The 13,083-nt window shown below is 39.3% G+C and overlaps 1 protein-coding gene across 3 annotated transcripts in view; it reads left to right on the top strand.

The window, feature by feature from the left end:
• Window positions 1-13,083, top strand: part of TLCD4 (TLC domain containing 4) — a 56,352-nt gene that overhangs the window by 26,069 nt on the left and 17,200 nt on the right. For all 3 annotated transcript variants that reach the window (XM_072997972.2, XM_020788705.3, XM_020788706.3), the window contains 2 exons: window positions 6,477-6,642; window positions 9,312-9,401. In XM_072997972.2, the coding sequence (XP_072854073.2) occupies window positions 6,485-6,642; window positions 9,312-9,401 (248 nt within the window). In that variant the 5' untranslated portion in view covers window positions 6,477-6,484. The remainder of the gene's footprint in view (window positions 1-6,476; window positions 6,643-9,311; window positions 9,402-13,083) is intronic.

The following is a 13,083-nucleotide window of genomic DNA, read 5'->3' as shown; positions in this document are numbered from 1 at the left end:
CAATAACGCCCCCCTTGGGGCGTTTTCATTTTTCAGGGGGGCGGTAGAACGAAAAGGGGTGGTGTGGGGGCGGTGGAACAGAAGGGGGGCAGTAGGGGGGCACTGGAGCAAGCCAAACTTGTGAAGGTGGCTGCAGCCGCGGTGCTGGCAGTGGATCCAGACAATCCAGCTCTTTCTGCCTGCCACGTCTCGCCTTCTTCCCTTAGGGGAGCACCGAGTGTGGATTGGGTGGAAGGAAAGGGTCTGTCGGGTCCCCATCCTTGCCCGGTGAAGCACTGCCTTGCACCTGGGTGGGGAGGGAGAGACAAGCCCCATTTGTCTGTCCTGCCTTCCCGCCCACTTTCCTGCCCATTGCAAGGGAAGTGTGGAGAGAAACAGGTCGGTTTGGGGTGGCATGGCAGGATTTCTAGAGATGGGGCTGGCTCGGATCATCCTGGGTGGGTGGGAATTTGGCAGCTTTTCCAGCTTTTCTTGTTGTCCTGTTGTGGCTGGCTGGCTGGGGGTGGGGGGAGAAAGCTCACCTGACCAACTTTAAATGGCTTTGAGGGACGTCGAACTTGGGATCTTCCCCGGTCTTCCGTGAACACGGGTGTGATGTGCCTCTATGTGTAAATCCTCTGGGAGAGAAAGTTCTCAAATTGAACTGAGAGCGCTGAGGGCAAAATCCATGGGCTGTCATAGAGAGACAAGCAAACACACTGCAGAAAGTCAGCCGCTCCTCTTTCTCCCTGAACCCTGAGGATCCGTTCAGTGAAGGCAAAAAGGGCAGCATGTCAGTGGCTTGAGTATAACAGTTTGCTTCAAGAAGGGGGTGGCAGGGGTGCTCCAAAAAGTTAGACTACAACTCCCACAATCCCCTGGATGCTGTTTTTTTCTTTTCTAAGTTTGTTTTTAAAGTTTTAAATATTTAACATTAATTAATGGATTTTAAATTATTATTATAGCTTAATTGCTTTTTAATCTGTGATTTATTATGTTTTTAATATTACTCATTTTAACATTGTGAACTGCTCTGTGTCCCCTCACAAGGACAAAAAGCAGCCTACAAATGAAAGAGAAAGAGAGGGAGAGAAATTAAAGTAGATTCCCCCCCCCTAAAAATGTATATAGGACTAATGGTGTCAATGTCACGTTCCTAGGTGATGATCAGAATGTCTTGAATATTCATATGAACATAAAAGGAATCACAGAAATTGTTGTGCTTAATTGACCACAATTCCAGGCATGTGCCAATTGTGCACCTGCCATGTGCCTGGCATCTTGTCAGTTAGCTATGGCAGAGTCTACAGTTCCTCTTATTCATGCATAAATATCCAATAAGATTTTGGCCAGTAAAAATGTATACTGTTGAGTGCAGGATGTGGGATGGCAGCAAGGACTATCACTGCTACAATGTTTTGTGTTCCGATCCACAGAAGAGGAAATTCTGCATGGAAGCCTGCTTATGTATATTGTCTCTACTTGCCAAAAGATTCGTTACTATTCTTAGGTGGCCCCGAATTTGGCACAGAAATAGGCAAGGATGGCACATTTGAACCATAACAAAGTTTATTCACCAACGGGGTGTAAACAATAACGAATCACCTGCCTGTTAGTTCCATCACTATTGCCATAAACAAAGTTCCGTTTCAATACTGGGGTGCCAGCCCAAACCTCTCTCTGTCGCTGGGTCTTCTCAATGGGGTGCTCCTGACTGCGCACATAGTGCCGCAGCATGGGTGGTGTGCCCAATCCCCTTCCAGGGGTGGCTTGCTGTAAGTGGAGTCTGGTCGCACCACCTTCTTCCAGGGACCTCGTCGCCTCGGGTATACCGCCACTGTCCATTCTGTTGTCTCTTTGATCATGATCCCTTCTTGTCCTGGTATTGGATCAGGCAACAAACCGCCTACTGTTAAGTTGGGAAAGTCTTTCAACAGCTCGTTGACATTCTCCTGCTTTTTTCTCTCTTTCTCTCCTTTCCCAGTCTCAATACAAAATCCCGCTGTCCTGTACCCTCTTTTATGTCCTCTTCCCATAATCCAACCATTGCTCCTTTCCCTTTGCCCTCCTCTGTCAGACACACTTCTATCTTAACCCTTTCCTGTTCTTTCTTTCTTACTGTGGCCCATCTCTCCTCCTTTCTCCCTTCAGAGTCTTTGCTTTCTGGAGGAGATGGTGCACTTTTGTCTTCCTGTCCTTCGCACTACTGTACTGAACTGAGATACTGTGTAGATTTGATTTTATTTATTTATTTATTTATTTATTTATTTATTTATTTATTTATTTATTTATTTATTTATTTATTTATTTATTTATTTATTTGCTGCCCACACTACCCAAAGGTCTCTGGGCGGCTTACAACATTTAAAATACAATAAAAATTCATAACAATTAAAATACAATTTTATATATATATATGAGACCTTCAAGATCCATTCTTTTTTTAAAAAATTAATGTATATGAGATGTAATAATACATTGATGATATTAATAACTTCAATCATTTATTGTATCTGAAATTGATTTTATTTTGATTAAAACAATTCTGCTGACTAGATGGCTTAGTGACTGTGGAGCCAGAAGTAAGAGGATCAATTTCCTACTGTACCTCCCAGGAGAAAAGCCAGCCTATGTAGTCTAGGGCAAACAGCACAGTCCTAGAATATCACCAGAAGAATGGAATGGTAAACTATTTTTGAGTACCTTAATATAGGAAACTCTGACAAAAGTCATCATAGGTCAGAATCACATAATTATAAGATGTAAGAATCTAACAATGTATGCTATATTTACCTAGTTTTACTACTGATATATTGTTTTCAATGAGTTGTACTGTCTGATTTGCATATGGTTGCAGCAGAATTGTAAAACCAATATAGCTAAAGAGTACATGAACAGCAGAAAATTGATAAACATATTCTTCTCCCATATCAAATTAGAGTTCCCAGGTTGGCAGCATCCTCTTCCCTGGGATTTTAGGGCCAAAACCTGAGATGAGGGCAGTGGTGCCTGCCTGTAATGTCAGTGGTCATTTTGTCATGTAGTAAGCTCTTGTGATGTCCTGGAGGGCAGACAAGATTCAGAGGAGGTCTCAAACATGTGTTGGGTAAATTGATTTTGGAGGTTGGTATGGGAAAAATCCAGGGTAATATCAGAACCTGGTAATACCCAGCTAACCAAGTGACATGGCAATTTGGAATCAGGAAAAAGACACCTTATTTGTGTGTGCCCCTAGCTAGGTGCTTACTACTATTCCCTTCAGGAGCTGCCATGCTATACATAAAAATATGAGGATTGATAGAGATGGGTATCCAGGCTTTAAATGCATCTTCCATTTGTTTTTTAAAAAAATCACATTTCCATCACTGCTTGCCCAAAGATTTGTCTCTATGCATGGAGGACTGGAAAAGTATTTTCCCCAAGACTTCAGCCAGCATGGTAATATTTACAGACCTCAATCTGTTCTATGATTTTGAATAATGTACTCCACATAATACGTAGATTAGATTAGATTAGGCATCCTTTTGTCTCGAGAGACTATGGTAACGTGCTTTGTATAGAGGACTTGGAACAGCGTCTAGTGTGGCTGAGAAGGCCAATTTGAGAGTGACAATCCCTTCCACACTAAAGATAAACACAATCTGTCCCTTGTCCAGCTCCCTGATTTTGCTGCTTTTGGGACTGCCTCTTTGCCTCGGCCTGCTGGACAAGGGTCTCTTCAAATTGGGAGCGGCCATGATGCACCGCCTGCCTCCAGGCTGAACGCTCAGATGTCAGGGTTTCCCATCTGTTGAGGTCCATTCCTAAAGCCTTCAGATCCCGCTTGCAGATATCCTTGTATCGCAGCTGTTGTCTCCCTCCGGGGTGATTTCCTTGCACTAATTCTCCATACAGGAGATCTTCTGGAATCCGACCATCAGCCATTCTCACAACATGCCCAAGCCAACATAGACATCGCTGTTTCAGTAATGTATACATGCTAAAAATTCCAGCTCGTTCTAGGACTACTCTATTTGGAACTTTGCCCTGCCAGGTGATACCAAAAATGTGTTGGAGGCAATGCATATGGAAAGTGTTCAGCTTCCTCTCCTGCCATGCACACAGGGTCCAGGACTCACTGGAGTACAGGAGTGTGTTCAGGACACAGGCTTTATAGATCTGGATCTTGGTATATGTTGTCAGCTTCTTAGTGAGCCATACTCTCTTTGTGAGTCTAGAGAACATGGTAGCTGCTTTGCCAATGCGTTTATCCAGCTCGATATCTAGAGAGAGAGTGTGAGAGATCGTTGAGCCAAGGTACACAAAGTCATGAACAATCTCCAATTCTTGTGTGGAGATGATAATAGAGGGAGGTGAGTCCACTCCCTGGCCCATGACTTGTGTTTTCTTCAGTCTGATTGTTAGTCCAAAATCTTGGCACTCCTTGCTAAAACGATTCATGAGTTGTTGGAGGTCTCCAGCAGAGTGGGCAACACTCTGCGTAACTTTATACATAAAGTTAGAATATATTAGATACTCTCTTGTTTTAGGTAGCAAATGAGATTAATGCATTTTGAAGAGATATTATGTAATTTGTCAACACCCTTTGAAAATTATTTCTTAATAAATTCCTATTATTAAGCCCTGTAAATTGGCCCCCTATAGAAGGGTAAAATCTGAACTGATTTTTATTGAATGTAGAGCTTTTATATTCAAGTTTTGTAATCTAACTGCAAGAGGCTGATTAACATGATTCTGTTTTGCTAGGGCATACAAAGCTTCTCCATTTAAATACATGTAATGTGAAGCTCGGACACTACTTACAAGTCTGTTCTTACAGTTCTACATGTGATTCTTAAATAACCACCTTTAACCTACAACAGGGGGTTTAAACAATTATCCTAGGATCCAGAAGCATTTGCTTGGAAGCTTACCAAGATCATTGAAAGCTTTCCTACCTCTATAAATTTTTCCTGGCAAAATAAAACAACTGGAGATTGTCAGATGTATCCTAGGTTGCATTTCTGACTCATGTAGGGCAACAATAAGGCTCAAGAAGTCTAGTCAGCACTCTGCAGCAACAAATTTTGCCTGCTTAAATACACTCTAGAGTCTTCTGAGCACAAAAGTTCTGCTGATCTAGACCAGTGGTTCTTAACGTGGGCGATAATGCCCCCCAGGGGGCGATTTCATTTTTCAGGGGGGCGGTAGAACGAAAAGGGGCGGCGTGGGGGCGCTGGAGCAGAAGGGGCGCTGGAGCAAGCCAAACCTGTGAAGATGGCTGCAGCCTTTTTACAGTGTGCATGAATATATATTTTCCTCCAATTTTAATTTAGTTCCAGACTTTTTGTCTGCATTTGTTTTTATGCCCTTTTTATATTTCTTTTTGCGTCTTAAAATTCACTTGCAACTAAATCATTAAATGTTACTTTTTGGGGGGCATTTCATTTTCTTGGAATTTAATTTTGTTTTCAGGGGTCATTGGATTTAAGTGTCATAAATAAATAAATAAATAAATAAATAAATAAATAAATAAATAAATAAATAAATAAATAAATAAAAAGATATCACCGCGGGGAGGGGGGTAATGATAACTTCCTCAATGGCTCAAGGGGGCGTTTCTTTCAAAAAGGTTAAGAACCACTGATCTAGACCACATGGGTCTTAAATAAACATGCTGTGTTAGTATGCAATACTGTTTTAATCAGCTAAGGGTGTGACTACACAGCAGGAAAACTACACTTGGATTCACTGTGATACAATGTTTTTCAAAGAACACCCCTGCTGGTTTTTGTGGGTGAAATCACTGTAGTAAGACAAGGAACCAATGAATTGCTCTCGTGGTCATGTGGGGGCAGAATTTCAATTTATTTACGGTATTTCTCTGCTGGGTATTTATGTTCCTGTTGCAATTAATGATTGTATTCAGAGTTAGCCTCCTATCCTCTGTGTCTAATGGGATTGGGAGGAGTTGTACTGAAGTTCTGTATGAGTGCAGTTGTAACTACACATGGTGGAAGCTAGACCAAGCTTCTGAATGTGTTAACCACCTTATACCTGTCCCTTTCTTCTGCTGTCATGACTGTGTGACACTTATGCTGGTGTAATGTTATGATGACATAATGATATCACTGCACTATCACAGCTGTTACCTTGAGTTACCTAAGTGAACTTTAGTAGGAAACTCATCCTTCTCGAGTTGGCCTAAGCTGAGGACAGGATGGCACAGCGAGATTGTTTAAAGTAGTAATACATGTCAGTTAAAAATTATTAAAGCTATGGTTACAAACCAAAATTGTTCTTCCAAAACAAGAAAACCAGAGCATGGATGAAGGACAGACATGTCAGAGAGCATTTCTAGCTACATGCATGCTTCTTGCTACATACTCTGGCTGTTGACCATTGTAGCTTCTTTGTTAATGTAGTTTATTGACAATTTCAAAACCAGCATGGTTATTGCTTTGTGTATTTTGCACTTTCAGTCTATGTCTCAACTGAAGAACTCTGTGTCTTAATAGGTTGAAGAATGATGGCTGACTTCAGTAAACTCAATGTGGGTGTTGCCGTCAGCAGTTTTGCTATATTTCAAGTTTGTTTCCACTCGCTAAGTTCTTGGATTTCTGAACGTGTAACATCTGGTTTTATTAATCTTGATGAAAAGAAGAAGACTGAATGGAATTCAAGGTAATGTTTCTGAATAGCAATATAAAGGTATACATAGAATCTGAAGACTTTACAGTAATTATGCTGTGATCCCAAATCTAGTTGTCAAAGGAATGTCTTTTGAAAATGCCAGCGGGTCATATTTAAAGATCTGTAAAGAGTCTATTTTTTTCATAGAGAAATCTCCTTGGTTGCCCTATGTAGAAAAGCAGTAAGTAAATTAAAATAATGAATAAAATAAGTGTACAGAAATGAATTTCAAATAAGTCAAACTTGCATTTTATTACCCTTTCTCTCTCTCTCTCTCTCTCTCTCTCTGTGTGTGTGTGTGCGTGTGCGTGTGTTAAACCCATTTATTTGGGACGCCACCTATATTTACGAGTTTTCTCTTTTGCTTTAGATAGCAGCTTGATGCATGTAAATTATACAGTTCATTTCCAAATAGTTTCACTTTTATGTCAGCTTAATATTGTGCTGAACATACATTGTTAAACTTAAAGGCTAAATAGGAAACACAGTTGTCTGCTCTAAACAAACAGAAAAATCGTACTCTGGTCAAAGAACTATATTTTATATTGGGCTAGAGAATCCCATAATCCTTCACCATTTGCCACACTGGCTAGGACTGATATGAGTTCTAGGTTAAAAGACGGGAAGTGCCAAAAATTCCTTACCCCGGTTTTATCGCTAAGTACTTTGAATCTAGGAGAGTTATAAGAAAACATTGGATTGGATTGTTTGTTGTCATATTCTATGCATGAACCAGCATAATGCAGTATATTATTAATAAACATAAACTTATGTGCCAAGATTCATTTGTATGCTTTGATATCCAACATTATCAAAGTGATTGGATAGCAAAACACATACTACTTGGCCTTTGGCCTATTCCCCTCTTCCTCCTTCTGCAGTCTTCCATGATGCCAAAAAGCCTGCTCTAAAGGATTTCTACACTGTCCAAATCAGGATTTAAGGTTGGAGGAGGAATTGAAGGTTGCTGATTCTGACAGTAATAGTAGGACTCAGCAGAAGTACACCACTGGATTCAGACCATATATAAAACCTTTTCTGTTATAACCACTACATTTAGCTCACTTTTTATGGTATTGCAGACACCCACTGCGTTTTTTGGTTCTACTCAGGTATTCTGTGTGAGAAACATTTATATGAAAAAGTTGATTTACATACCACAGTCAGTATGTACATCACTTTTCAGACTCATTTCCTGCCTCAAAATTATACCCCAGAATTCAACACAGGGAGGAACAAACTGCTTATGGCAATTTACGACACACTTATATCACATTTGGTTTTGAGACATATTTATGATTTAAAGAAAAATATTGATCCACATTTCCACGATTAAATACCAAGTGGTCTGTGTCTCTCTTTCCTTGGAGTGATGCCACATGAATGGACGGTGGGATATTTGGTTTTATACTCCCACTGAAGTAGTTTATTCATAACTATAGCATTACAAAATTTCTGATAAGCATTAATTAAAAAATGAAATTAGTAAGCTACTGGCAAGTAAACCACTAACAAGCACGGTCTCTTAAATATATTTTTATATTTATTTATTTATTTATTCGACTTGTATGCCACCCACACCCTGCAAGGGTCTCTGGGCGGCATCCAACATTCATTAAAACAGTTCAGTTGAAACAAACACACTAAAAACCAATACGGTTACAGCTGTACTCTACAAAAGGAAAAATAAAACAAAAACAATCTACAAAAACAATCTAGATCCATAACTCTATCAGTTAAAATTAAAAGCCTTCAATTAAAAAACATATGGAAGAGAAAGGTTTTAACCTGGCACTGAAATGTCAGTAACATCGGTGCCAGTCGGATGTTGTTTGGGAGGGCATTCCAAAGACCCGAGATCAAAAGGAGATGTCTTGTGAACTGCAAGAACTGGCTTCCTTTTTTTACATTATTTCTGGGCAGTGTTTTGATAAAAGATAAAAGAGCCACAAGACCACTGGTGAACTAAAAGGGGTGGTTCCTCATTGACTTCAGTAATTAGTTTTTTTAAAATGATGTAATTAAAGAACCTCTATTGTTCTCATCACTGAATAAAAAGAAACAACATATATAGCATATTACTGTTCCTATATGTGAGTTGACCATATAAATTAAGGCCAGTCTTAATCTCTGGTGCTTCAGTGCTGACTGTTTTTGAAAGCCAACTCTAAAATCTATGGAGGGGATCCAACAACTATCTTTTAAAGGAAGAGGAGAGGAATCAGTCAGAAATGGGGGAAGGGGTTGATCCAGTCTCTGCTTGTAACCTCAGACTAGATCCATTTTGTGGAAGGCTGGAGGAGGGGAGGAAAAGAAAATCCCATTCAGCAACACAATGTCAGTTTTAGCCCTGTTTTTCAAAATTCTCATTATTGCTTTGTTTGGTTCCAGTCTCTGCCAAACACTGTGAGAGTGAGATATCAAAATCTGTGGTTCATAAGTGAGCAATATTTGGTACTTTGGGTTGCCCTTTTTCGGGTTGCCCTTTTTTGTGCATTAGCTGAAATCACTTCCAGGTTTTTTTGTGTGTATAAGGAAAACCACATAATAGCCATAATGACTATATTCATAGAAACTTAATGTACCGGTATCAGCTGTACTCTTTTTCTAGAACAGCAGAGTGAATACACTCTTAATAAAGCTGCTTTTATCTCTTCTAGGACAGTATCTACGTTCCATGCCTTGGTGGTGGTTGCGTTTTGTTTGTATATTTTATTATATGATGAAGCTGTCAATGCTGACCATGTTTGGTAAGAAATGTTCTTGTTCCCTTGCATTATCCAATTGCTGTTTGTTCTGCAAGTTGTATACCCTCAAGTTTTAAAACATTAGAAAGACGTACCTATTTACTCTTCCAATCTTTACAGTATACAAAGAAATTATTCTTTGCATTGGTTATAATGGGGGAAAGTACAGTACTCTTAAAACCCTGGAGTATCAGGCCTTGCATACCAACATGCTAAATTTCTTTAAGTAGACTTATCACTACCATCACCACCTAAATACATACATACAGTGGTGCCCCGCATAGTGAGGTTAATCCGTTCCGGATTAACCTTCGCTATGACGAAACATCGCTAAACGGGACGGAAAAAGCCATTGGAACGCATTAAACATCATTTAATGCGTTCCAATGGCTTATTTACTCACCGTTATGTGATGTTTCCTCATTGCGACGCCATTTTCACGCCCTCAGTAAGCGAGGGCAGGGTGCGAAAATGGTTGCGGTGGCCATTTTGGGTCGCGCGGCGGCCATTTTGGAGCTGCCGAACAGCTGATTGTCGGGCGAAGATCGGTAAGCGAAACGCTTACCAGTCTTCACAATGCGATTTTCGCCCATTGGGGCCATCGGTAAGCGATCGCATTAGTGATCGGAAAAACCTCATCACTATGCGATTTCGTCGTTATACGGTGCGCTCGTTAAGCGAGGCACCACTGTATTAGCTTCTTGTTATATATTCCCACAAATAAAAGAATGTGAGAACAAAAACTCTTTTGAAGCACTGAAAGCTAGATGAAATCAATATTTTACGTATATGTCCTTTTTCTCAAAAAGTGGTTGGTGCAGATATCTGACCATGTTCTGATGAGGCAAGCTCCATGTGAAATTGTAGAGTTTTATTCTTTTTTTTCAAAGGCTGTATTTGAGGTCACCTCACTCCCTGAAAAAAATCCACCAACATGACATGAAACCTTTTAGAATAGGGGTGGTCTCTTTCAAAAATGTAATGTTGCAATTAAACCTATTATAGATTTTTTCCAAATGTGGTACAAAAGAAATGTGACTAGTAGCTATTTGAAGTAGCTTGATTGATTTCATGCATTGTGTTCACCTTACTTGCTCTGAATTCCACCTAGAGAGTGTAGCAGTCATAAAGGATTACATATTTCTGTGAGCAAGAAAAAGACTAATAGCCTTTTTAATGCTGGAAAAGAAGATTACGGAATGGCTGATATTGTGGGAAATCTGAAAGAGCAAACTATCTCCCTTTGTTAAAATGGGATGGGTTCTTTTTTTGTAGAAGTTCAGAAATAGCTTTAACCTACTGTCAGCTGTGATTCAGCTAGCATGTGATGGAATAAGGAGAAGGATTAAAGGTCATAAAATCGCTCTTTCAGCATGATGTCTAAGGGAATAAAAGTAAGGCTAACCCTTTCTTCTCCTTGAGCTAAATTTCTAATAGCAACATTTGCAAATAAAAAGGAAGATTCACTTCAGTGGCAGAAGATTATGGTTAATTATAGGATGTCACATCATTCTGAGGCTTCACGTTTTTGTAAATAGTTGAAAATATTGCAATTTTGAGGCACAAGAAAGTGTTAACACATAGTAATATGCACAGTCTAGTTTTGCATAGTCTAGTTTTTAGCACAAGCTGGTTTCTGAAGTAGCTGGTGTAGGGCTTTGCAAGCCACATCCAGATTGTTTAGGCTTATTTCCTTTCCCTCACAGTATTATCCTGTAAATTATTCTCTCCACATCAGTCATTCTGGGATATGGGGGAAAGCCAGTTGTTTTGGGCAGTGTAGCTTGTATGTGACACATTATCTACATTCATCTATTGCATTTTATTTAATCTAGAACTGTGTTTTCCAGCCTGTTTTGAGCTGTGGACTCTTTTTATAATAGCCAAGTAACCTGTGACACCTCCCTGCCACATTTGCATTAAAAAGCACCTTTAATGGGGCAAAAACACACACATTAAATTAGATTTTTTTTCAGAATATACTTTTAACCTAATATATTAATACAGAATTATGTGAGGGCTGTAAATCTGTCTCTACGAGATAAAAATTGAGAAGAAAAAAATGTCAATACACTTTGAGTTTAATTTGCCTTTTTGGATGTGGAAATGACCCTCTTTGCAAATAGCTTCAATAGGACAATCATTCAAAATCTGATGCAAATATGGTACCCTGATGTTAAAGTACTTAGGGTGAAATTTGACCCTTGGATTGCTTTGAAATCCTCTGGTGACAGTTGGGGAGAAATATACTGGGTTTCAGTGTGAACTTGTACATAATCATCCACAATACCCAAGTTCTAGATATTCCTCATCCATGGTAAATTTTAAATTGCTATTCAGTATTACAGGGACTCCGAGTGGGACTGAGTGAAAGTCCTCTCTGATCTTAACACTCAAGTCAGCTCATAATAGAGATACAGTCTTTGAGATAACTTGGACCTAGGGTTAACATCAGCACTTGATAACTGATCAGCAGCCAGTGGAGCTGCTGCAACAGGGAGTGTATCTGAACATGCCCTAAAACAAGCTGGACATGAAATTCTATTTCAAAATACTGACGTACTGGACAACACCAGCAATCATTATGTTAGACTGCACAGGGAAGCCATTGAAATCCATAAACATCAGCAGAGCTTCAACAAAAAAGAAGAAAGTCTGAAACTGAACAAGGCCTGTCTTCTAGCACTGGAAAATACAGCCTGCAGAAGGTCAACGAACTCTACCCAGCCACAAGGACCAGGGATCATTGCACAAAAAAGACCAGCTAAAGACACCCATCAACCACAATGACAGATAATCTCTCCCACTTATCACAACAATACAGTACATATAGCTGCTGACTCCGCCTCTCCAGCCCCCTCATAGGCTCATGCAAATCAGCTGATGACTATGAATGGCATGAGTGATGTGAGATGATCGTCACAGTGGGGTACTTTTATTATTTTTTTTCAATTATTTATTAAAATATTTATACCCTGCCTATTTCATCAAGAGGACACAAAGAAACTTACAATATTAAAGCAAAATAGATCCTGATGCTCCCTTTACAAGAGATTATTTTACTGAAAAGGAAAGTTCTCAGTGAAGATATGCTTTTTTATTACTTCCAAATGGTATCACACAACAGGTGTCTTCCAGGTGTTTTAATTTTTACAATTATATTTGATTCCCACATGTGGAACAATAAAAATTATATCACTGAAAAGTGGACACAGATTTTCTTTTAAGTGAAAATAATTTTGATTTATTTATTAGGCTTATCCAAGAAGCTAGCTTTTCCTTTGTTTTCTAATATATCTTGTAATATACTCTTCATACAATTCATACAACTTGCTTTTGAGACACATTCAGTCTGTCAATTTCTGGAATTCCCTTTGCACTTTTCCTTTTGAGGTGTAGTGTGCCAGAATTTACTGAGCATCCTACTTTCCATTTTTAGCTTTGATTCATAGATAAGTATTCAATATAATTTGTTTTTCATTTACTAAGATAGGAGGAAAATACTAAACACACCCACACCCCTGAAGAGTATTCTTACATGAAGAATCCATCATCACTTGTTACATTTATATACCACATTTCCTCCAAGGAGCGGAAGGCAAGCTGCTTTCTCTATAGGAATACAAATCTAAAGCACAAGTTGGCTTTTGCAAAAATGATTATTATTGCCACATGAGAACGGCTA

This window comes from Pogona vitticeps, chromosome 4, assembly GCF_051106095.1.
Source record: "Pogona vitticeps strain Pit_001003342236 chromosome 4, PviZW2.1, whole genome shotgun sequence".
In the NCBI taxonomy this organism is placed as follows: Eukaryota; Metazoa; Chordata; class Lepidosauria; order Squamata; family Agamidae; genus Pogona; species Pogona vitticeps.
The sequence above is the reverse complement of the archived record's forward strand: the minus strand, read 5'-3'. Positions and strand labels throughout refer to the sequence as shown.